At 42.3% G+C, this 26,384-nt stretch overlaps 1 protein-coding gene across 1 annotated transcript in view; it reads left to right on the top strand.

Moving 5' to 3' along the window:
• Nucleotides 1–25,554, top strand: part of ATP6V0E1 (ATPase H+ transporting V0 subunit e1) — a 35,128-nt gene extending 9,574 nt beyond the window's left edge. The window contains exons 3-4 of the mRNA XM_008509884.2: nucleotides 17,140–17,269; nucleotides 25,058–25,554. Coding sequence (XP_008508106.1) covers nucleotides 17,140–17,233 — 94 coding nt within the window. The 3' untranslated portion in view covers nucleotides 17,234–17,269; nucleotides 25,058–25,554. The remainder of the gene's footprint in view (nucleotides 1–17,139; nucleotides 17,270–25,057) is intronic.
• Nucleotides 25,555–26,384: the final 830 nt, after the last annotated feature.

The raw sequence follows: 26,384 nt of genomic DNA, 5'->3' as shown, positions 1-26,384 counted from the left end.
AACTACTGCCAGTCCTCCTCTTTTTTACTGAGGAAACCTGGCCCCGAGCTAACATCCGTGCCCATCTTCTAATTTATATGTGGGACGCCTACCACAGCATGGCGTGCCAAGCAGTGCCATGTCCACACCCGGGATCCGAACCAGTGAACCCCAGGCCACCGAGAAGCGGAACATGAGAACTTAACCGCTGCATCACGGGGCTGGCCCCCATAATGTCTGATTTTTCTTTGAGTTGTTAACATCATTAATGATGTTCTGTTTTTTAAATTTCTTGTTTATTCATTAGCTAGAATATGTCCATAAATAAAGATTTACTTCATCAACTATTTCGTTATCCAGATAACTGAAAACAGTTCATAAAGGAAAGCTAGGATATATATGTGGTTTTCTCTTTCCTTACCAGTTTTCAAAATAATGAATTGGTTCCCCAGCATCTTCCAAAGGCGAACAACAATTTTTGTTTTGTGGAAGTATCGTTATGATCTGATACATTTAAACATATTTGATGTGTTTCAATCCAGTATAATTAGTGGCCTTGCTGGTTCAGATTGTCCTGTCTTGGCCAGTGGAAGCACTGTGTTTTATTTGACCTTCTGTTGACCTTCTGGTTGGTGGTCTCTGTCTTCCCTCTAGCTTTGAAGCTCCTTCAGGACAGAAAATGTATTTTGTATAGGTGGAATGTCCGTCTCTGTCTCTCCACAGATTGGTAATTTGTGTGTGTGTCTCCTATCTCATTTGGTGATGTCTGCTAATAAAAGGAAACAGCGGCAACAGTAATGGAAAGCAGTGGGTAACTCAAGTTAAACTTGTTCCTGAAATGTGAGGCCCTTCTGCCCTTGCTCCTTTCAGCTTAGAGCTCCCGCATGGACAGCCAAAGGAAGCCGTGTGTTGTTTTAGCTAATTTATGTGTTCCTTTCATTGGGTTTTTCTGTTTGTCTCTCTTATTTATGGTTGGTTGGTTGTTGCGCAGCTTGTTATCCACCTTCACCTGGAATTCATCCAATAAGCATTTCATAGAACACCTACTCTGTGCCAGTTCCTGGATATCCAGGAGGGAACCAGACCCCAGCCCTCCTGGGCTGACCGTCTAGTGAGGGGAGTCAAACAAGCAGATTGACAGCAGCAGCAGCCAAGTCGTTCTGAAGTTGCAATAAAGTGAGAAAGTGCTTTAAAGGGCCAAATGGGTGCTGCGATTGAACAGAGAACAATAGGGGCAGTGGGAGAGAGAAAGAGATTTATTTAGGGTGATTACAGAAAGCCTGTTTGTGGAGGGGTCAGCCATGGGGGGAACTGCAGTCAGGGTCTTTGCAAATGCGGAGACACTGAGGGGTCCGGACCTTGGAATGTTCTGGGAGAGTTGTGTGACTGGGGTTTACTGGTGAGGCAGGGAGTGGCAGGTTTGGGATTTAGGCAGGGCGGCCAGGTTGTGTCGGGTTTTATGGGCTGGGGTAAGGGCTTTAGGTTTTATATAAAGTGAATAGGAAATCTTTCCAGGTTTTTAATAAAGGAGAGATTGGGTGGGATGATCACTGTGGCTGCTCTGTGGAGAACAGACTGCTTGGAGACCAGTGTGGCAGCGGGGACACCATTTAGAAGGTTCTTAGATTCATGAGGGTGAGAAATCTCAGTGGTTTGGTCTGGGGTGATGGTAGTGAAGATGAAGCGAGGTGCATAGATTTGAGAGGTAATTGAGGGGTACAGTTTATTGGTCCTGCCAATAGATTGGATGTGGGAGGAGTCAGATGGCTCCCAGGTTTCTGGTTTGAACCATTTCCTAAGATGGAGACTTGGGTTAGGATGAATTTCAAAATAAAAGTTCACTTGGGTAATGCTAAGATTGAGATACTGTGAGACTTCTAAAAGATGTCAAGTGGGAAAGTGGAAATAGGGAGAGAGAATTGAGGCCCTGAGAATTATGCAATTTCCTCTGACAGTCATTCTCTACTGGGGCTGCTGCTGGCATCCAGTGGGTAGAGGCCAGGCATGCTGCTGACCATCCTCCACTGCACAGGAGAGTGCACTCCCCCCAGCAAAGAATAATTTGGCCCCTAATGTCAATAGTGCTGAGGTTGAGAAACCCTACCCTAGGGGAAGTGATGGAGAGAGAAGAGACGAGAGGATAGGGCCAAATCTGGAGAGTGCCAGCATAGGTGTACAGATGAGGAAGAGCCAGAAAAGGGCAGCCTCGAGCCTCCACTGTTAAATAAGGGCAAGTGACTGGACTGTAAAAAGGGATGGGAGGGTAGTAAAATCAGCAGGCGTACACCCCAAAGAGGTCAGTTTTCCACAAGGATGGGAGAGATTGTCTGGATGCAGCACAGAGAGAGCAAGGAAGTTGCTAACCCCGTTGCCAAAGCCTGAGTTAGCTGATGCAAGAACAAGAAGCCTTCTCCGCTTGAGAGAGCCTCTGGGGGAGCCAGGTTTCAGTGAAGCTGTGGGCGACACGGGAAGTGTGTGAGTGAGTGGCAGACAGTTGAGCAAGTGATGGAAAACACAGTGCAAGGGTTTGGAAGAAAGGGAAGGACAGGAAGTTGGATCAAGTGGTGACAGAATTTGGGCCGTAATAAATGGTTCTGGGAGGTTTGGAAAAAATTTTTCTGGCAAAAGTTGAGGTAAACTAAGAAATGAGACCTGTTGAACTTAGTTCTCCTAGTTCCTGTTACTAAGCAAGGACTCGGTCCTGAAGGCTTTGCACAATGCCTTGGCAGTGGAGAGAGTTTGGCAGTTAGGCGTGACCGCTTCCGAGGGCCACAGGCGCTAGAATGGTGGGGTCAAGCTTTGTTTTGTTGTTTTCCCAATACAGATACCCAGTTGTTGCTTCACCATTGGCTGAAAAGACTTTCCTTTCTCCATTAAATTACTTTGGCATCTTTGTTCAAAATGATTTGCCCATGTATATGTGAGTCTGTTTCTGGACTACCCCTCCTGTTCATTGATCTCTGTCTGGCTTTATGACAATACCACACTCTCTTGAATATTGTAGCTTTGTATTGAAATCAAGAAGCGTAAGTCCCCCATGTTTGTTCTTCAAAATTACTTGGCTGTTCTAAAATAGCCATATGAATTTTAGAATCAACTTGTTAGTTTCTAAAAAAAGAAAAGCTTGTTGAGATTTTAATTGGGATTGTGTTCAATCTCTAGATCAAATTGGAGAGAACTGACATTTTAACAATACTGAGTCTTCTAATCATAAACATGGTTCTGTCTCCATTTATTTAGATTTTCTTTTATTCCTTATTCCCTTCCTTCTCCTGACTTTGGGCTTAATTTGCTCTTTTTCTAGCTTCTTGCAGTGGAAACTTAGATCATTGATTTCAAACCTGTGTTCTTTTTAAATGTAAGCAGTTAATGGAATAAAATTCTCTCTAAGCTTTGCTTTAGCTACAGCCTACAAATTTTGATGATGCTGTGTTTTCATTTTTAGAAATGTGGTGTTTAATTTCCAGATATTTGGTGCTTTTCTAGAAGATACACTCTGTAAGATTCCAATCTTTTGAACTTATTTTATGGCCCATCATACGGTTTATGTAGATGCCCATCGTGTGCACTTGAAAAGAATGTATGTTTTGTGGTTGTTGAGTGTTGTGTTCTATAAAAATCAGGTCATGGTAGTTGAAATCATCTATTTCCTTACTGAATTTTCTGGTCGACTTGTATTAATTACTGAGAGAGGGTATTAAAATCATCAGCTGTTCTTGTGGATTTTTCTGTTTCTCTTTTTAATTCTTTCCATTTTTGTTTCATATGTTTTGAAACTCTGTTATTAGGAGCATACACATTTATGACTGTTATGTCTTGATGAATTGACATTTTTATCATTATAAAATATCCCTGTTTATCCTTGGTAATACTCCTTGACTCGTTTTTTACTTTGTCTGATATTAATAATCATACCACCTTTCTTACGCTTATTGCATCCCTGTCTTTATATTTAGAATGTGCCTTTTTGCAGACAGCCTATAGCTGGGTCTTACTTTTTTATCCATTCTGAATGTTTTTGCCTTTCAAGTGGCAAATGATTTTCCTTATGCAATTGCTGTAATTATTAGTATACCTAGGTTTGGGTCCACTGTTTTGTTGTTTTCTGTTTGTCTCATCTGTTTTTTATTCCTCTGTTCTTCTTTTTATACCTTATTTTAGATTGGCTATTTTTAGTATTCTGTTTTAATTCCTCTAAGGGCTTTTTAGCTATACGTTTTTGTATTTTCCTTTTTAGTGTTGTTCTAGAGATTGCAATATGCATTCTTAACTTTTCATAGTCTACTGAGAGTTAATACTGAACCATTTCTTCTAGGTTATATAATTTGTTGGCGCATAGCTTTTCATAGGAAAAGCTTTTTTCATTTTCTTATAATCCTTTGTATTTCTGGTGATATCTGTTGTAATTTCTCCTTTCATTTCTGATTTTATTTATTTGAGCGTTCTCTTTTTTTCTTAGTGAGTCTAGCTAAATAAAGGTTGTCAATTTTGTTGATCTCTTCGAAGAACCAGCTCTTAGTTTCATTGATCTCTTCTGTTGTCTTTTTAGTCTCTATTTAGTTTATTTTCTTCCCTCTACTGATCTTAGGCTTTGTCCTTCTTTGTTTAGTTCCTTTAGGTGTAATGTTAGATTGTTTATTTGAGATTTTCCTTGTTTCTTGAGGTAGGCGTGTATGCTATAAACTTCCCTTTTTAGTAGCACTTTTACTGTATCCCATAGATTTTGGTATGTCATATTTTCATTTGTCTCTGGGTACTTTTTAATTTCTCCTTTGATTTCTTTGTTGACCCAGTAGTTGTTCAGTAGCATTTTGTTTACTCCCCACATATTTGTGACTTCTCCAGCTTTCTTCTTGTAGTTGATTTCTAGTTTGATACCATTGTGGTCAGAAAAGATGCTTGATATGATTTCAGTCTTCTTAAATTATTGAGACTTGTTTTGTGGCTAACATGTGCTCTATCCTGGAGAATGTTCCATGTGCATTCAAAAAGAATGTGTATTCTGTTGTTTTTCTTCTTTTTTTTTTAATTTTTAAATTTTTTTTACAATTTATTTTATTTTATTTTATTTTACTTTTTGAGGAAGATTAGCCCTGAGCTAACATCTGTTGCCAATCCTCCTCCTTTTTTGCCGAGGAAGACTGGCCCTGAGCTCACATCCACGCCCATCTTCCTCCACTTTATATGGGGGATGCCTACCACAGCATGGCGTGCTAAGTGGTGCCATGTTCGCACCCGGGATCCAAACCAGTGAAGCCTGAGTCGCCAAAGCAGAACGTGCACACTTAACCGCTGAGCCACCAGGCTGGCCCCCTGGTGTTTTTGGATGGAATGTTCTGTATATATCTATTAAGTCCATGTAGTTTAATGTGTCATTTAAGGCCAGTGTTTCCTTATCAATTTTCTGTCTGGATGATCTATCCATTGACATAGGTGGGGTGCTAAAGTCCCCTACTATTATTGTGTTACTATCAGTTTCTTTTATGTCTGTTAACATTTGCTTTATGTATTTAGGTGCATAGGTATTTACAAGTGTTACATCCTCTTCTGGATCATTCCTTTTATCATTAGATAAATGCTCTTCTTTGTCTTTTATTAGGCTTTCTGTTTGAAAATCTATTTTGTCTTATGTAAGTATTGCTACCCCAGCTTTCTTTTTGTTTCCATTTGCATGGAATATCTTTTTGCATCCCTTCACTTCTGGTGTGTGAGTGTCTTTAGATTTGAAGTGTTTCTCTTGTAGGTGGCACATATATATTGGTCTTGGGCTTTTTTCAGCCGTTCAGCCACCCTGTGTCTTTTGATTGGAGCCTTTAGTCCATTTACAATCAGAATGATAATAAATGAAATAGAGACTAAAAAGACAATAGAAGAGATCAGTGAAACTAAGAGCTGCTTCTTTGAAGTGATCAACAAAATTGACAAACCTTAAGCTAGATTCACTAAGAAAAAAAGAGAGAAAGCTCAAGGTAATTATTGCTGGGTATGTACTTACTGCTATTTTGTTAATTGTTTTCTAGATATTTTTGTAGTTGTTCTCTGTTCCTTTTTTCTTTCCCTGCTCTCTTCCCTTGTGATTTGATGACTTTAGTGTTATGTTTGGGTTCCTTTCTCTTCATTTTTTGTGTATCTATTGGTTTTTGTTTGTGGTTACCGTGAGGTTAGTCTGTAACAACCTATGTATTTAGCAGTCTGTACTAATTTAATGGTCTCTTCAGTTTGACCTCACGTTTTTTACCACCCCTACGTTTTATGTTTTTGACATCATATTTTACTTCTTTTAATTTTGTGTATCCCTTAACCTCTTCTTGTAGATATAGATGATTTTAGTACTTTTGTCTTTGACTTTCATACTACCAGCTCTGTAAGTGGTTGATCTACTACCTTTACTGTATATTTGCCTTTACCAGTGATATTTTTCTTTGATAATTTTCTTATTTCTATTTGTTGCCTTTTCTTTTCCACTTAAAGAAGTCCTTTTAACATTTTTTTGTAAGGCCGGCTTAGTGGTGATGAACTCCTTTAGTTTTTGCTTGTCTAGAAAACTCCTTCTCTCTCCTTCCATTTGAATGATAACCTTGCTGAGTGGAGTATTCTTAGTTGTAGATTTTTTCCTTTCAGTGTTTTGAATATATCATGCCACTCCCTTCTAGCTTGTAAAATTTCTACTGAAAAGTCAGTCTCATGGGCATTCCTTTGTATGTAACTTGTTACTTTTCTCTTGAAGCTTTTAAAAGTCTCTCTTTATCTTTAATTCTTGACATTTTAATATGATGTGTTCTTATGTGTTTCTCTTGGGTTCCTCTTGTTTGGTACTCTCTGTGTTTCTTGTACCTGGATGTCTGTTTCCTTCTCCAGGTTAGGGAAGTTTTCAGCTATTATTTCATCTTTTTTGTTGTTTTTTTTTTTTCCTTTTTCTCCCCAAAGCCCCCTGGTACATAGTTGTGTATTTTTAGCTGTGGGTCCTTCTAGCTGTGGCATGTGGGACGCCGCCTCAGCTTGGCTTGATGAGCAGTGCCATGTCCGCACCCAGGATCCAAACCAGCAAACCCCGGGCCACTGAAGTGGAGCGCACAAACTTAACCACTCAGCCGCAGGGCCAGCCCCCTATTATTTCTTCAAATAAGTTCTCTGCCCCTTTGTCTCTCTCTTTTCCTGGGATGCCTATATTGCAAATGTTAGTACACTTGATCTTGTCGCAGAGGTCCCTTAAACTGTCCACATTTTTAATTCCTTTTTCTTTTCAGCTTGGGTGATTTCCTCTACTCTGTCTTCCAGATTGCTGATCTTATCTTCCGCTGTTAACTCCCTCTGTTGAATTTTTCACTTCAATTGTTGTATTCTTCAACTCCGGTTGGTTCTTTTTTATATTTTCTAAGCCTGCTGACGTTCTCACTCTGTTCATCTGTTCCTCTCCCAAGTTTGGTAAACATTGTTATGACCATTGCTTTGTACTCTTTATCAGGTAGATTGTTTATCACTGTTTTATTTAGTTCTTTTTTTTTTTGAGTATTTGTCTTGTTCCTTTAAGGAGACAGAGGAATATGTTCCAAATATTTTTCCTACTTCTCTGTGCTTATTTCTATGTATTAAGTAGATCAGCTGCATCTCCTGATCTTGGAAAAGTTGTCTTATTTAGGAGATGTCTTTTGCGGCCCAGCAGTGTGCTTCCTCTCATCATCTGTGCCAAATGTTCCAGGGGTGTCCCCTTTGTGAGCTGTGTGTGCTCTTCTGTTTTGGTAAGACCACAATTGCTGCAGACACGCAGGTAGGCAGGGCTGGCCCGTGGGCTTGCTGATTTCGAGTCCTGGCCACATGTGGCTGCTGTGGGTGTGTTGTTGGGAGGAGCACACTCCTGGCTGTGAGTTCTGGTAGTGCAGGACTGCTGTGAGCTCACTTGTGGGCAGGGAACGCCCCTGGTGTAGCTGGTTGCTAGGCTGTGGGCAACTGCTACTGGCTCATTGGTGGACAGGGCAGGCAGGGCAAGCCCCCATGGGTTGGCCCTGCTGCCTGGCTGCACATGACTGCCTCAGGTGCCCTAGAGGGGTGCTGCCCCATCCACAACTAACAGGCTGAAGGGAGGATTCCCAAATGGCACCTGCCAGCATTGATATCAGCAGAGCTGAACTAGGTCACAAAAATGGTTGCCACCACTGTCTCAGAGTTTTTAGGGGTGTCCTAACTGCCTCCTGCTTCTCTGGGAGATGCTCCAAGCTTAGTAAGTGAGTCTCCTTTACCAATGGGCTATGCACTTTTCTACCTGGTGTTTTTGTGCTGATTTCCAAGTTGAGTGAGTCTGTGCCTGGGCCCTTTAAGACCAGGTTTTCTTTTTCCTGAAGTTCTTTGGTTTTCCTGGGCATGTTCCCCGCTGGTTTTCAAAGCCAGGTGTTTTCAGGTCTTGTGTCTCCTGTGCTGGATCTAATGTGGAGCTTGAATCCCTCCTGCAGGACAAGCTCCCTACCTTTGAGATCACTCCTGACCGTGAATCACCGTGGCCAGGTGTGCTCTTTTCCTCAGCAGGACTGTATCTCTGCCTCTTCCACTCCTCTTGGTGTTGTCCCTTGTTATGGAGGTTCTTTTCATCCAGTTTCCAGATCTCCCTCTGAGGAAATTATTCCACATGTAGTTGTAGATTTGCTGTGTCTGTGGGAGGAGTGGAGCTCAGGATCCTCCTATGCTGCCATCTTCCAACCAGCCTTGTTGTATAAGAGCTGTTTTAAAGTCCTTAGCTTTTTCTTTTTTTTTTTAAGGTTTTGTTTTTTCCTTTTTCTCCCCAAAGCCCCCCGGTACATAGTTGTATATTCTTTGTTGTGGGTCCTTCTAGTTGTGGCATGTGGGACACTGCCTCAGCATGGTTTGATGAGCAGTGCCATGTCCGCGCCCAGGATTCGAACCAACGAAACACTGGGCCGCCTGCAGCAGAGCGTGAGAACTTAACCACTCGGCCCCAGGGCCAGCCCCTAAAGTCATTACCTTTTAACTGCAACATTTGTGTCATTTTGGAATCAGTTTCTGGTGATTCCTTTGTCCTTGGCTGTTGATCACATTTCTTTTTTTCTGCGTGTCTGTTTTTTACTAAATAGAGTAGTCCCCCTTATATGTGAGGGATATGTTCCAGGACCCCCAGTGGATGCCTGAATCCTCAGATAGTATCAGACCTTATAGATACTGTTTTTTCCTATACATATACCTATAATAAAGTTTAATTTATAAATTAGGCATAGTAAGAGATTAACAACAATAAATAATAAAATAGAACAATTAATATAGTGTAATAAAAGTTATGTGAATGTGGGCGCGCTCTCTCGAAATATTGTACTCTGCTCACCCTCTGTTCTTGTGATGGTGTGAGATGATACAGTGTCTACACGATGGGATGAAATGAGGTGGATGACATAGTGTTATTTTCAGACCTTGGTTGACCGCAGTAACTGAAACTGCAGAAAGCAAAACGACGGATAAGGGGGACTACGGTACTAGATATTGTAGAGGATCGAGACTCTGGATTTTCTGTTCCTCTGAAAAAGGATACATTTTGTTCTCACAAGCAGTTAAATTATTAATTGATCATCTTAAATTTTTGGAGGATTGATTTTACACTTTGTTGAGGCAGATTTATTTCAGTTTTGCCCTTAGATTAGAGTGAGCTCTCTGTGAAGATGTGGCCCTTCTGGGGTTTCCGTGGAAAACCTGAAGTGTTTACTGAGCCCCTCTAACTTTAGGCTCCAAATTTTCTTTCCGCAGGGGTAGGCAGCTGCTGAAATCTCTGCTCTGTTTTTTCAGCCTTCTGAGTGTTTTCCACCAGTCCTTGGCCTTTCCCGGGCACATTCATGGGTCAGGGATCAGCCAAGGAGTTAAGAGGAATTTATACACAGGTTTGGGGGCTCCCCTTTGCATCACCTCCTTTTTGAGATTTTCCTTCTTAATTTCCAACTGCTCTGGCAGCTCTGAGCTTCATCTTTTGATACCTCAAGCCAGTAAGACTGCAGGTTCTTGCTTGTGCTCCAGTTTTCCTGCCCCACCCCTGACCTAGACGGTGTCCTCAGGGGAAATGCTATATCAAGGTACCAGTGTGGCCTGCTGCTTTCGAGGATCAAACCCCTCCAGTTTCTACCTGCGTTTGAACACACTCTAGCATCGTCAAATAGGTGTTTTTCGTTTTGTTCAGGGATCACAGTTACTGTGTATAGAATGAGTCTGATACAAGTATTCTGCTATTACCAGAACTAGAACCTCACCTATTGACTTTTTTATTTTCAAGTGTTATATTTTCATTTCTATACAAGCTGTTTTTACTTCCCTTACGGTTTTGTTTCCCCCTCCTTTCCTTATTCCTTTCTTCCCTCGTTTCTTTCCTTCTTTCTCCCTGCACGTATTTTAAGCTTATTTCTTTAGACGTAGTTTAGTTTTAGTTCGTATCTGATAATTCCAGTATCTGAAGTCCTTGTAGGTGTGTGTCTGCTCTTTGCTGTCTTTGCTGACTCACACTCATGGTGCCTTGTTTCCATATGTGTTTAGTTATGTTTGACTGCCAGCTCTTCATTTTCCTTATAATTTTATGTGTGTGACTTCTTTGCGACCTGATATGAAGGTGGGCTCCTCCAGAAAGGATTTACATTGCTTCTGCCAGATGCCTAAGGCCATCACCAGTGTGGGATTAAATTAAGTAAAATTCTTGGTATGTGGTTTTTTAAAAAACTGTAGAATGAATTTGAGTTGCAAACCTTTATGAAGGTCAGTTCTCAGTGGCAGTGTTCTCCTTCATTCTTGATGCTTATATTTGAGAGAGTTGATTTTCCTAGCATTCCTTTTGAGGTAGTTGTGTCTAATTTACCCTTACTTTAAGATAGAACCCTTTGGGGAGTCTCAGCTTTTTTGGGGGGTGGGGTGGGGAATGAAACTGTTATTAGACTCCCTTCCTGGGCTTTGTCTACTGTTTCCCAGGCCCTGTGAGGTCTGAAAACAAAAGCTCAGGTTCATCTGGTTTAGTCTGTGCTCGCAAGGTGTGGAAAGCAACCTGCAGTCACTTCATTTTGCTCTCTGGGTACTTGCCTTCTCTTAGTTCTTAGGTCTGAGAAGTGCTTACATTTCTGTCATGGCTACATTTAAAATATTTGAATATCTTGGCTGTTTGTAGTGGAAGGGAAATCTGGGTGCCTGGCCCAGCATAATATATTATCTGCTATATGAAAAAGTTTATTTTTGTTATTCTGACTTTAAATCTTTTCCTTTATAATTTGGAAGATAAGAGGATTGTTACAGACTCTGAACCAAAAGGCCTGGTATAGAAAGTGTGGAGGAAAAAAGGGAAAGATGTTTCAAGATTAGAGCTGGCAAAAATAAGGCATATTCCTACATAGTGAAAGAGCCATAGTAGAGATGGGGTGGGCATAAGGCTAATGGAAAATAGATTTGTGCCTTTTCCTTTGCAACCCTCTTCCAAACCCCCATGGCTGTAGCAGAATTCAGTTCCTTGTGGTTGTAGGACTGAGATCCCATTTCCTTGCTGCCTGTCAGTTGGGGGCTGCTCTCAGCTCCTAGAGGCCACCCACATTCTTGCCATATGGCTCTTCCGTCTTCAAAGCCAGCCACAGAGATTCTCCTTTGTATCATAGCCTTCTCATCCTGTAGTCTGGGTCCAATAAGGACCCACACAGTAGGTTAAACAGAGGAAGTTTAACATAATTATTATCAACTATGACATATTAGTAAGATATAAGGAAACTCTGTGGTACCCTAGGGCTGAGGGAGAGCACCTGAGAAAGGACAAAACTGGAAGGGATTCAGACCTCATTGGAGAAGGGTGGTCTAGCCTACTAGATGCAGAGAAGTTTGTTCGTTTGGCCAGACTAGAGTTAGTGTGGAGGTGCTGGGCAAGCATTAAGCCACCCTCTAGAGTACAGGCAGGAGGTCAGGCGATCAGTGGCGTGGGTATGCAGTGGGAGTCCCTGTGCCAGTGTGAGCAGGAGGCCTTCAAAGCGTGTAGGTCATGCAGGGGCTCTGGTTTCTGAGTCGAGAGCACTGCAGAAGGGTTACTTCCAGGCCGAGACTACAAGATCAAAGAGCGACCGTGTTCTGGGCCTGAGCCTGTGCCGGCTCCACAGAATGTCCTCACACCCACTCTGCCGACTTCCAGCCCACACCTGCAGTGTCCCTCCAGCTCCCTCTACTGAGAAAGCTTCACATCGTGCTCTCTATAAAGGAGAAAAAGGAATTCAGTTGTGCGTTACAGAGCACATATTGAAGGGTGTGTTCCGGGCTGATCGGCAGTGACTTCATAAGTGATACACACACTCCAAATGCCTTTCATCAGGGCAAGTCTCGTCCCTTTTAAGAGCTCGCCTGATTAGGTCAGGTCCACTCAGGATGATTCCCCTTTCTTAAAGCCAGTGGTACCATATAACATGATCTAATCCCAGGAGTGGCTGTCCCATCACATTCACCATCCCGGCTTTAGACAGGGTGTGTATGCCAGGGGATGGCAGCCTTGAGGGAACATCTTAGAATTCTGCCTACCACCGAGGGGGTGCGGGCAGGAGACGAGGTGGAGACGCGAGTTACTCAGTGCTATGTGAGAAACTCCTTTGTAAAGTAACTAGGTTGTATGTCTTGCCGTGGCTTGAATACATTTTTAGCTGTCTCACAAAGAGAGAAAATAACTAGTATTTATTGAACATCTCTTTTTCAGCTACTGCACAGAGCACTTTTATGTACTCTCTGTTTAGTTCTAAACAGCTCGAGGCAGGGATTATCATCTTCATTTTACAAAAGGGGAAACCGAGGCTCATGATATAAGGGCACCTGCCTGGAGTCACTCCACTAATATTTGGTGTAGCTGAAATTAAAATCCAGCCCTGTGTAATTCTGAATCCTGTGTTTTCCAGTAGCATCTAATGACATTGCTGCCCTTGAAAGGATTTGTGTCATTGGAGGGGGATGAGGGGATCGGACAGAGGTCCGTCTTGGTGGAGATAGGGCAAGTGCCCTCCTGCATCTCTGCTGTCTCTCAAGGAGCCCACTGATGGCGGTCACTCCTATTATGGCTCTCCCTGGAGGGATGGAGGATCAGAAGAGAAGTCCTAGCCAGACTTCTCCGTTCCAGCAGGGAAGCGGGGCAGTTATCCGCTTGATCTGCACGTCACCGGGAAGTAACCGTGCCTTTGTTCCCTGTTCTCATATCTGAATGTGGAAAGAAAGAACAAAGCAGGGTTTGAGAGAGCGGGGCATAGGCTGCTCTGCGGGGAGGGCGTATTTCTGCTTGGTGAATTCTAACAACCGAGAGCTGAGCTCATGGTAAGTGGCCAGGGAGTGTTTGTAGAGTGAAAGCTCCTGTACTGGTCTGTATCGAAGCACACGCTACTACTATCCTTGGTTTGTCTCCACAAGCTCATGGACCCCTGGGAGTTGGTCCCTGCCGGTTCCTCCCCTGTCCTCAGAGCCTGACATGGAGCACAGCACTCGTAAATGATCGTGGGATCAGTGAGAACTGCTAGGCTGCTTCATTTGTCTTGTCCTTAATACCCTATGGGAGCAGCGGGGTGGAGTGGGCCTCGGGAGTCCTGGATTCCCCTTCCAGCTCGATCCCTGCTTCACTGTGGGGTCTTAAGCTCCCTCGGACCTAGTTTCTTCATTGTTAAAATGAGGAACTGAGACTTGACTTCTGGTCCGTTCCAGTTCTGTAATTCTTTGAAAGATATTACTGTACCATAGCTGCCTCAGTAGTTTGAATGATCTCAGATGGTTAGTTTTCAGTCTGGACTTCAGGTTATGGAGACGTGGAACAGTTTGGGCAAATATGAAGGGTACATTTAGTTCTCTTTTCTTGGACACATGAAGTAATAGATTCATTGGAATATGACCTCTTCCTCCACCCACTACCCACTTCCATCAATTCAGAATGGATTTTTTTTCTCCTTCCAGTTCTCCATCATGTTTATTAGCTTTAAAGGGAAATTTTAAGTCAAGTGGTAGTCGGAAGGGCAGGCACAGAGCTCAGCTGGTTAGAGGGGGAAAATTCCTCCATGAAATTTCAAATGAACTGGCCTGGGCTGTTTCCCAAGGAATTTTCTTAAACTGTGGTTTGTTGGGTTTTTTTTAAGCGAGATGTTTTGCTTGATTTGAAACGTTAAAAATAGTATGTAAAATTAAATTTCAAAAAGTTCCCGAGTCCTAATCTGAGCAAGCAAAGTGGACGTTGTTCTGCTGGGTCTCTCTTCTTTCCCTCGGGTACCAAAGGCTGCGATGCACTTCATCGGTCAGCAGCAGATGGATTCTTTCTTTTCTTAACTCCCAGACAGTTTAGGTTGAGCTAAGTTGATGCCTTCTGAAATGTTGTCAGTTAACATGTTTCAGAAGGTCACTTTTGTCGTGGGAAGATTAGTCTGACCTGATTTCTGGTTCAGGAGCCACTCCCCTCTAATTAGTATTGTGACCATAGGCAAATCATTTAGCTTCTCTCTACCTCAGTTTCCTTAACTGTGTCTGGGGGAATTAGAAGAAAGGTTATATGTGAAGTATAGCATCATTATTTTTTTTTTTTAAGATTGGCACCTGAGCTAACAACTGTTGCCAATCTTGTTTTTTTTCTTCTGCTTTTTCTCACCAAATCCCCGTGGTACATAGTGGCGTACTTTTTAGTTGTGGGTCCTTCTAGTTGTGGCGTGTGGGACGCCGCCTCAGTGTGGCCTGATGAGCGCTACCATGTCGGCACCCAGGATCCGAACCAGTGAAACCCTGGCCGCCGAAGGGGAGCGTGCGAACTTAGCCACTTGGCCATGGGGCCGGCCCCAGCATCAGTATTTTCTAAAAGCTCCCTAGGTGATGATCATGTGCAGCCAGGATTGAGAACCACTGCTAGACAGCATCATGCACAGGGAGATGGTGTTTTTATTCGGTACTATACATTTTTGATGAGGAAAGGAGACAGAGACTAGTTTAGGTTCTAACATATTTTTAGTTCAGATTTCTAAGCATTGGCCAGTTATTTTAGCCTTAACAAAAGACGGACAACTGTTTTAAAGTCAGCTTCTGTTGCCTGCTGGGATTGGGGAAGTCCTGGGTCTGTGTGGAATTTTCCATGACTCCTGGCTCTGCACCGTCAGTGTGCACTGCAGTCACAGAGCTTTTCCGTGTGTCTGCCTGTGCTCTCCTCCTCTTCCTTTTTACAGTGACAGAGAGATGTTAAACCTCAAATACAAGTCTTGGTATCTTGTTTGCGTTTAATACTCTGGTTCTAAAGACAGATCAGAGAATCTCATCTGAATTAACTTTTTGTTTATAAAGTGAGTCAGCTTGAGGTATCTCTTTTGGCCCAATTTCCTCAGGTGTCATGTTTCCTGTCGCAAAACCACCTTTGGTGGGGTGTGGAGGGGAGGGTGGGGCGTTGTGTCTGTAGGTGCAAGCTTCTGGTGTGGGGCTGGCAGGTTCTCCGGCAGTCTGATCACGGGTGATCAGAGTCAGCCTTTTGATCCTTTGATTGGAAGAGTTCTGAAAATGACAGCAAATGAAAGAAAAGGGATCCAATCCGATAATGGCCTGGTTGGTTTTGGCTAGTTCTCCTCTTATAGGGGAATTTCAAGCCCTAAAATTTTAGGAGGAGACTGCTGTAGAAATATATCCTTTTCCTTAGAAGGCCGTTCCCTATGTCCTACGCTGAGAGGATAGCGGCATCAGTTTGTTACTAAAAGCTGCCCTCCCGGATCAGGAGATGGAGGCTGGGCTTCTTTACAACACCTCCTCCCAGAAAATGAGAGGAATTGTGGTCAGTTCCTAAGTTTCAAATAGGAGTTAAAGGCAGTGTGTGTCCTTTCATTCTGGTCCATGCTCGAACGCTGCCTCCTGGAAAAGCCTTCCTTGACCACGTTGTCAGAGTTGTACCCCCACTACCGCCAGCATTCTCTGTTCTCCACCCTGCCTTGTTCCCTTCCTGACCTTATGTTAGGTCAGCTTTGTGAGGGTAGTGGCAGTTCATTTTCTCCTTTGTAGCCCTGGGGCCGGGAGCCTAGTAGGTGCTCATCAAATATTTGTTTGATAAGTAAAATATAGAATGGTTGGAATGGCCAGACATTTGCTTACAGTCTTTTCTTTTTGGTCTTTGCTTTGGTCTTAACTCAGTGATTCTGAAACTTCATTAAGTGTATGAATTACTCTATCAGATACAAAGCCGTTTATTCAGAACTTTGTGAGCAGTATAAGAACATTTTAAAGACAATTTTGACTCTGCTGCCTTTTTTTTCTTGCTTTTTCTCCCCAAATCCCCCCAGTACATAGTTGTATATTTTTAGTTGTGGGTCCTTCTAGTTGTGGCATGTGGGACGCCGCCTCAGCATGGCCTGATGAGCAGTGCCATGTCCACGCCCAGGATCCGAGCCAGTGGAACCCTGGGCTGCCGAAGCAGAGCGCGTGAACTCAACCACTCAGCCATGGCCCCCCCCCCTTTTTTTTTGCTTTTGCTGCTGCTTTTCACTTCTCTCCCTGAGGTAATATGTAACATCATTGGACTTCCTCCATAACTAGTCTACAGTACAGAGGAATACCTTGTTACCTAGATTCTGAAGTAAGCAGGAGAAATTAAATGCCCACTTGGTTCAGCTTCACTGAGGCTCAAAAAATGTGTCACATATTTGAGTGGTGATGGTGATTAGAGAAGGGGAGCTCAAGTGTTACCGTCTAATTTTGAGATGTGGGCTGAAATGTAACCTTGGCTGCACTAGTGAAAATGGACGTGTCGTGTCTGTTGTGGGTCTTAGCATCTGGAGAATGGATAATGTTAACACCCGTTTTCCCTGAGCCTGGAAGTTGTGATGATGATAAATTGAGATTAGGTAAAAACACTCTGAGGTAAGACTGTATGAATCCAGGAAACCTGGCATACTTTAGATTAAGAAAATGAGAGAAAAGACCAGGATGTCCTCTGATGAGCCTCACCGCTCTGTTAAGATGTATCGAAATGAAGGCAGGGTGCTGCTCTGTGAAGCATTTTGTTGTAAGACTCGCTCCCATCAGCACAATGTGTGATGAACTTTAAGTGTATTAAAGGTTTGGTCTGAACAGAATAGATTTGTTTTACTAAAGCACTTTTTTTCATCTTAATTGAAAATGGTCTGGTTGCAACATGATTTCACCACTTTCGTTGTTGTTTCTCCCCTGTTATTCTTTTAGTTGGCTGATTGCAATTCTGGCCCAACTCAACCCTCTCTTTGGACCACAGTTGAAAAATGAAACCATCTGGTATCTCAAGCATCATTGGCCTTGAGGAAGAAGACCCTCTCTCCAGTGCTCAGTCATTGAGGTGACGATACCCTTGACCTTTCTCATCAGTGTGTCAGTCAGTCAGCTAGAGTTAGCCTTGACTTTTCCTCAGAATTTTATGGCTACTTTAACACTTGGCAAGGGCAGGCTGCTGAAAGCAAACTTGATCTGAAGAGCAGAAATAAATTTGGAACTTAGGCCATTCTCTTTATCAAAGGATTTATCCGTAAGAGTTTTTTAAATTCTGCTATTACCCTGCCCTCTAAATAAATTAAATTCGCATGCAGTCTTTCAGACACAGCTCAGGAACAGGATGACCTATACTTGATATTGCAAGATTCAGCAACTTTAAGAACTGGCTGACAGGTATAAAAGCATTCCTGAATGCTTTGGATAGAGACAGGAGGTTTTTGAAAATTGGCCTTAAAATTGCAGGTTTTATTGGTTCTGAGGACCAGAGAGAGGAGGAATGGTATAGTGGAAAGATTTATTCACTGGCTGAGAGTCAGAAAACCTGTCATTTGGTGTGTTCCTCTACCTCCATTCTTTCAATAAATGGAAGTTAGTGCTAAATGCTTGTCTAGATTCTGGTTCATCCTTTCTGGCAAGCATACTTCTTAGATGGCATGTGACCTTTATATTGTCTCACATCAGGAGGCAGTGTCTGACTCTCTTGTCTTGAGTGATGCTAAGATGATCAATGGGCTCGGGTAATGACAGCCTGGTCCCTCCAATTGTAAAGTTCTCTGTCAACCCTCATCCAGTGATTTTATCCATTGAGGATCTTAGCCTGAATTAAGCGTTTCAGTAGCAATTGCAAAATGGTGATTTTCTGGTTCTGTCATTACTTCTGCATTTGATTAGATGAAATGTTTCTATAAAGATGAACTTGCCCTCATCAACTAGGGTTATTTAGTAACCTTGAAATGTAGATCATATAGGAAAAGCAAAATACATATTTAATTCTTTTCTTTTAATTTTCAGAGTAAGTTGTTGGTGCCCAAGTTACCTCCCGGGTATCCAGTGAGGTTTTCTTTTCTTTCCTTTTTAATTTTAGTCAATTAATTTATTCACCTTTTTATATCCAATTGTTCCTTCTTTGACCTGTGGGAACCTGTCTAGACTGGCTTCTATGTCCTTCTGTTAATAGTCTTTTGCTATTTTCCTTACTTTCTGGCAGTATCAAGATGTCCCAGATCCATCTTGTGTTTTTTTCTGTCCCAGACTTGAAATCAGCTGTTCCTGCAGTTGCTTTCTAAAGTGCCCTCTGAAAAGACCCAAGTCCGCTAGTCAGTGCTCGAGCCCAGTGGGCCTTGGATTTTTCAGTGAGAACGGTATTTAAAAACCAAGATCTGGTGGCTAGGTGCGTCCATTTCTGCTGGGTTGTTGGACAGTGCCAGGAAGTATGTACTTCTAAGAAGAAATAAATCATGAGTTTATGTTAGTATTTCTAATTCACATTTATCATTTCAGGGTTTTTACTTAACGTTTTTGGTTTTATACTTGAATATCATTCACATATGCTGAAAATCTTGGCTCCTAAAGATAATAACTTAATTACTTACTTTCATTATCCTACAGTACATATAAAATAGTTTCAAAATAATACCAATGCAATTTATAAGTTTATTGAAGGCAGTTTAGGACTTCTTTGCTGCTTTAGTTGTCCTTAGAACAAATGAAGAACAAAATGCTTTTTTCTGTGGTCACGTGAAATGATTATTTCCTCTAAGTGGTTATCAATTTGATATATAGATTAAGTTGTTTTATTCTGTGTTCAATTCATAGTATTTTTTTTATTTGCTACTATTGTTTAAATATGTAAAACATATTTCCAAAGTCAAAATTATAAACAGGATGTATTCAGAGAAATCTATTCTTCCAGTTTTCATTTTGCAAAGATAAGCAAATACATACCTACATTCGTATATATATGTGTGTGTGTATGTGTGTATCTCCGTTCTCCCTGCACACACACGGCTGTTACAACAAAGATATCATTATTATATATAGTATTCTGTATGTTGCTTTTGTCACTGAACAATATATCCTAGAGATTGCTTCTATCAGCATATGGAGACCCTCCTCAATTCTTTCTACAGCCATTGATGTGCTTTTGGATTGTTTCCAGTCTTTTGTTGTTGTTAATAAAGCCATAGTGCCAGCCTCTGCATATGACATTTTATATTTTTTCCAGTGATCTTTGTGTTAGATTCCTTGAAGATGGAATCTCTGGGTTAAAGGCGTATATATACTTTTTCTAGATATTACTGCATTCCCTTCCATAGGGATGGTACCATTTTTGCATTCCCACCATCCATATAGGAGAGTGCCTTTTTCCTTACAACCTGGATATTTGCTAACTTGATAGGTCAGTAGTCAGCTTTTTTTTCCTTAGAGTTCTGTCTTTGCCCAAAGGGGTTTAATTTCCTTTTTATGTAGATAGTTTTAAATCCGATTCATAAGACTTTTTTTTTACCTGCCTCTTTTTCCATCAAGTTCTCTTGTTTCCCAGCCTTCCTTTTAACTCTAGTGAGTGTTGAGTAAGGATGTTGGTTGGGGTTTAAAGCTGAGAACTTCAGGCCTCAGAGTTGGATCTCCTTCCAGTATTTCCTTCCACTTCTCTGAGCCTCGTTTCCTTCCCTTGTAATACGAGAACTGGGCCCTTTGGCCCTAAATAACGTTGCGTGTGTGGGTCTGAAGGTTTCATTTGCCCATTCTTTTCAGTCTCACGTGTCTGTCAGCCTGACAGACCGATTCCTATCGCTTGCACTCTGCCACAGCACACACTGGGGCAGCTTGAAACCCTTCTGTTAAAGGTTGTTTCTTTAAAAGCAAAATGCCAGGAAGTAGGAGGGTACAGCCAGGCAAACCCTAATTAGGGACACCATGTCACTTTTATTCCTCAGTTGAGGCGGTGACTGCAGCAGGACCGTATGCTGGGTCCCATCAGAGATCCTGTCTCTGCCTAGCAATGGAGCAAACAGAACTCTTGAGATAGGACTTCACTTTTCTTGGTTGTAAAATGAAACGATTGAGCCAGATTCCCTTTTGAACTTTGTACTTTTATACAACTCTGAGGTGACAGAAGAGTGCGGAGACCGGATTTAGGCCTGTCTTCCCCTGGTGAGAAAAGGCGTTTGATTTTGTGCATGATTTCTTTAAGAGGCCAGATTTGAAAAGTAGGAGGTGTAAGCCAGACATGGTATTCAGCAGAGAAAAATGAGGAGCAGTCGTGAAAGCTGTAGGATGATTTTATACAGATGAAATTGAATTGGTCTTTCAACACATTAAACACCCCGCCGATCGAGTGCTACTTGAAGCCTCTGTAATAACCCTGATCTGTTTTTATGTATTGAGGAGCTGAGCCATGGTTATTGCTGATAGGCTGAGTGATAGCACGTTGTGTTCATTGGCTAGAAATCTTGCCCAGGACTCCAAGAACACTGCTCACTCCATCTGTGCCCCCTGCCAGCCTTCACTGCCTCTCCCAGATTCCTAAGATGTTTACGGAACTGTCACATCAAGGTTGCTGTTTTTGTCTATGTCCCATTTCCCTACAGCCTTCGGGGTGTGATGCTTGTATGGAATCTCCTTGGAGTGGGTTTGGCTTCACACCCCGTGTCCTGTAAATTAGTTGGTTTAACACATGATTGTAATATGTTAGGTGAGCTAATAGGGTTACCGCAGTCCTAAAAGGGCAGAAATGCTATTTTATTACAAAATCTGGACAGGAGAGGAATAGAGGGTGTTGGTAATTGGGCCTCTCTCTGGGGGAGCTGTTTTTCTAGGCATTCCAAAAATAATTGAGTGCTCATGACATTCATGGTACTGAGAGGGGATTCCAGGGGAGGCCGTGGGCTCTCGAAGGGTTGTGATCTGTTGAGAGGTTGAAATTAAGCCATACTTGTGAAAAGTTAAGCAGCGCAAGGCATTTGGTGGTTAGAAAGCCCATCTTTCACTCTGGCACCTCTGACTAGATATTCTGCTGCCGCTCCAAATTCAGTCACGTCTCCGCTGAGGTTCCTGATGCCGTAGTTTCCCTGTCACTTAGGGTCTGCACCTACTCGATCACTTCTTTCTCCTCTTGCCCCGGTCCAGTGGATCCGGTTGTGTCTCCTGTGTCTGTCCGTCCTTCCGTCCCTCCTTGGGCACCTGACCCTGACCCTCAGCCGCGGTGCTGAGTTCTAGCGGCTCCTCGTCAGGCCCCATCTCTACCGGCAGTGAGTCTACAGACACCACCCTGTTTATCTTGGACGGAGCACTTCCCGAAGCACATCCCTGCCTGCCCTAGAAACGCTCAGTAGTTCTCCATGGGCTACAGCAGGGTTTTGGGTTTTTTAACCTGAGGTCCCAGATTTTACTGGGTACATGCCCTTGAAATGCCGTGTAACGTGTTGTAAGCATAGCTTTTGTCAGAGTCATGAAAGGTCCCATGAGCCACCAAAGATAAGAATGACTAACGTGAGGCTGTGTCCGGCTCTCTAGCTTGGCGGCTTTCTGGACGGGCCTTCCCAGTCTGCCCTCACTCAGACCCCTTCGCAGCCTTTCCTTCCACTGCTTTCCTCCATGACCTCTTGATTCCAGCCCTACTATTTTCGTGTTCTTTTTTTTTTTTAATTGTGGTAACATTGGTTAGAAACCAATATATAATGTTAGAAACGTTATATAAATTTCAGGTGAACATGATTATATTTCGATTTCTGTGTAGATTGTATTATGTTCACCACCCAGAGATTAGTTATAATCCATCACCACACATGTGCCTAATCACCCCTTTCGCCCTCCTCCCTCCCCCCTTCTGTTCTAGTAACCACCAATCCAGTCTCTGTCTCTATGTGATTGATTATTGTTGTTTTTAATCTTCTATTCATGAGTGAGATCATATGGTATTTGACTTTTTCCCTCTGACTTATTTCACTCAGCATAATCCCCTCAATGTCCGTCCATGTTGTCACAAATGGCTAGATTTCAGCGTTTCTTATGGCTGAGTAGTATTCCATTGTGTATATAAGCCACATCTTCTTTATCCCTTCATCCTTTCATGGGCACCTAGGTTGCTTCCAAGTCTTGGCTGTTGTGAGTAATGCAGTGAACATAGGAGTGCGTGTATCTACATGTTCGTGTTTTCATGTTCTTTGGATAAATACCCAACAGTGGAATAGCTGGATCGTATGGTAGTTCTATTCTTAATTTTTTGAGGAATCTCCATGCTGTTTTCCATCATGGCTGTACCTGTTTGCACTCCCACCAACAGTGTATGAGGGTTCCCTTCTCTCCACATCCTGTCCAGCACTTATTATTTCCTGTCTTGTTAATTGTAGCCATTCTGACGAGAGTGAGGTGCTATCTCACTGTAGTTTTGATTTGCATTTCCCTCATAGTTAATGATGTTGAACATCTTTTCATGTGCCTGTTGGCCATCTGTGTATCTTTGGAGAACTGTCTGTCCAGATCTTTTACCCATTTTTTTCATTGGGTTGTTAGTTTTTTTGTTGTTGAGATGTTTGAGTTCTTTATATATTTTGGATATTAACCCCTTATCAGCTATATGGTTTGCCAATATCTTCTCCCAGTTGTTAGGTTCTCTTTTCGTTTTGTTGATGGTTTCCTTTGCTGTGCAGAAACTTTCTAGTTTGATGTATATTTTCACGTTCTTGACCTAATTAGCTTCACTTAGCTTTTCCTGCCTCTCACATCCCTCTACAGTCATTAATTTAGAAAGCAGGTTATTCTGTGAACATTCTTTCTGCTTTCTTGCCCCTGCTTACCCATTCTCTCTTAATTCTTTCTGATGTTTTCTCTTTGAGCGTCCAGCTTGCACATCCTTGCCCTTCCTTTTCCGGCCACTTGGTTTCTCAGTGATTTCTTCTGGCCCTCAAGGTATGTCACTCTCCAGTGTTTGCCATTCATTTGGCACACTGCCTTGAGTTGTTAAATAGACATACCTTTAGTTTGCTTAAATACCTCTTATAATCTATGATAAATGCATACCTTACACATAATAGTAAGAAGGCATTGTTTTATGAATATCTGAACTGAAAAAATAAAGATAAAAATGAAACATATCTTTGATGAAGAAATATACTCAGTCTTCCTTCCCTGAACAGATTTCCTGGTTCTGGCCTTAATATTTTTATGTTGTCCTCATTCGCAGTTTTATCTGAAAGTAGTCTTAGTGATTCCTTTATTTTACAAAAATGAGAACATGAACCCTTTGGTTGAGTTCCTCACCCACACCCCCAAATGGCTATTGCATGTCAGAGAGATGATTAGAACATGTGCTCTTTAATTCACTTCCAAATCTAACCACGTCTGTGCCATTTAACGTAAGTCACTCACATTTTTCTTAAACTGGGATCACTGAGCTTGAGTGAAAATTACCCTCTGTTTCAGTGTGGTTTTCAAAAGTGAAGACCTGTTTTTTCTTTTTTGTGATTGTTCATTTGTCCAAAAGGCCTAAACAATCAGGAGGTCTAACTAGTATGCTGTTCAAAGAAAATTAACACACAAAACGTCTGTGTCCACTACTTCACTATTCTCAAGTGAAATTTATAATCTGCCGGGAACTGTCTGTGCAGAGGCACTGTTCTGCTGGCCTAAGGAGAAGAAGAGAAAATGATCATTAGATGAGAGGAAAGGTTTTATGAGGCTGTGAGGCCACAAGAAACCAGTAGCTCTGGTAACTGCACCTCCCTGGCCCAGTGTGGTTATTTTCCTAGTGCATTGTAAAAACGGTCCTCTGATTACATCTTGAGCTGGATGTATTTTGTTTGCAGTGTCCTGCCTTAGCGTCCCCAGCAGTCTGGTGCTTTCCACCATCAAGGGCAGCTGGACTACCCCAGCTTGCACCGTAAGGCTGAGTAGCAGCATCTCCCACCTACTTCTGGACCTTGGGCCCTGGGCCTTGGGAAACCTATCATTTTATCACACTGCCCTCTGGATTCTGCTGGTGTATCCCTTGATTTGGGAAACCTCAAGGCCCATCCGCTCTCTCTTCTCAGATCTGCCTGCCACAAACCACGTTGCATCCAACTTAACTAGCCCTTCACCCTACCTGCTCTTAACTTCAACATTCTGGCAAATTATGTGTCATAACCAGCTTGTTTTCTTATATGCACAACCAACTCAAACCTTGTGTGGAAATTGCCTCTGAAAGACACTATTTATTAATTTATATTTTCTCTTTATTGGTTTTTTAATTTCAAAAGTAGCATATATGGCTTTATTTATATAAACCTTATAAAATAAGCCTTATATAAATGAGTTTATGCGACCACTGTTAGTTTGATGTGTGAAGATGCCTGTTTTAAATGTTTGTTAGCTCTGTAAAAGTGATGTCGCACCTTTAAGCTTCTAGAAGTTTGTCACCTACACTTGTGGCAAGAACGGGGAGCAAACCAGGAGCAACCCTGAGTACCAAGGAGCCTGCTCTTTAGGAGTCTGACGTAGAGAAAAGCGTGCCATGCCTGTGGGAACCTTGCGTCCCTGCTGTAAGAGGCGGAGGAACATACAGATTCCTGAAACCCAAGTGAACTCCTGAGACTGCAGTGTGATCAGACTTAGTCAGCTCCGTTCTTCTTGCTTCCTAGGACACAGTCAAACCGTGACTTGTGATCCCCAGTTCAGCAATGTCGTTGGTAATGTTTTGTCACAGCCCTGCAAAACCCACCCACACTTGCACATTAATTGAGCGACTTTTCATCCAAGTGTTTATTGAACACCTATATATTTTAAATTGTTGGCCTGATTGATTTTCTTGATGTTAACCTTTTGCCCTCCTGAGGAAGTTGTAAGGACCAGTTACTAGAATGGCTTTGTTTTGCAGGTCATGAAGAGAATTCCTCTAGATGCAAAATCCCCTCCAAACCCAGACCACCTCCCTTGACTCGCCTGTTTTGACCATCAGCTGCCTTACTTACATCACGCCGCATTTGAATATTTTATCCTACCATGCAGTCTTTTTCCTGTCGCCTTTTTTACACTTTGATGAATTATGTGCCTACTTAACCCAAACTGTGCTGAATCCGTAAAATGTTTATTATGCACTCTTCTGAGATAGAAGGTGCTGTTCTTCTGAGAAATACGGTAGTCTCTCCTTGGAACCTGTGGATTTGAAGATGCCTCCTGCCTGCTCACGATGTGGGAATCAGCAAAGTGTTTAAAAACTTACAAGACAGCAGGACTCCATGGGGCGGTCAGTAGGAGGGCATGTTCAGAGGGGAGATCAGTCCCCGCAGAATTACACCAAAGTATATTTTCAGGATGAATTTCTTATTTCTGCCATCTTTTTGAATAAAATTATTTTTCTGCTTTCTATGGAAATCTGGTTTCAGTGTTTTTGTTAAGCTCATTTTTATAAGCTTTTTCTATCTCTAGATAATAATGCCTTTTTAAAAAAATGATCTTGTAGTACAAACGGGTTAGATGTATAAACCTGGCTGTGTGGTTTGAGATATCTGAAGAGACTGGCAAGTCCTTTTCTGAATCATTCATCAACGTTTGAGTGCTTGCTGTAGCCAAGGCGCTGGAGGAGTCAAAGATCTGGAAAGCGGGGTCCCTGCAGCTTCAGAGCTGATGTGCTATTTGGAGAGGTGAGGCCAGTGTACGCAGAGCTACAGTACAAGACCACATTTGACCATTGTTCGTAAAACAGTGGTTATGACGGTGAAGGGAGAGGGTCAGTCCCAGCCACGGGACGAGGTGGGGCCAGCAGTGCCTTGTACCATCACACCCTCAGAAATAGGACTGAAGAAATCGAGAGTGATTAAAAAGGCTGGGACGGGGACAGTAGTGCCATGTTTTGGTAGCAGGCATCTCAAGAATTTACTAATTTGGGCACTTTACTGGTTTTAAGAAATTAAGAACTAAAATGGATCTAAAATTTTCACCAGCCCATGGCTTTTTGACAGCCAGCCAAGAGTGGATTTCCTGTTTTGCAGTTTGCATTTTTATTCCTCCCAAACTATCTGAACTCATTGCTTTGCTATTCTTATGACCAGAGAGTTTCGAGTTGAAGAGACTCTCGTGCTTTCATTTCTTTCTTTCCATTCTTTACTTTCATTTTGAACTTAAGGTTTTCCTGAGAGTTAGGCAACTCCACGCTACATTTCCAGCAAAAGGGCCTCTTTAGCTAATTTCATGGAATCCATAAA

Source organism: Equus przewalskii, chromosome 13 (genome assembly GCF_037783145.1).
Source record: "Equus przewalskii isolate Varuska chromosome 13, EquPr2, whole genome shotgun sequence".
In the NCBI taxonomy this organism is placed as follows: Eukaryota; Metazoa; Chordata; class Mammalia; order Perissodactyla; family Equidae; genus Equus; species Equus przewalskii.
The sequence above is the reverse complement of the archived record's forward strand: the minus strand, read 5'-3'. Positions and strand labels throughout refer to the sequence as shown.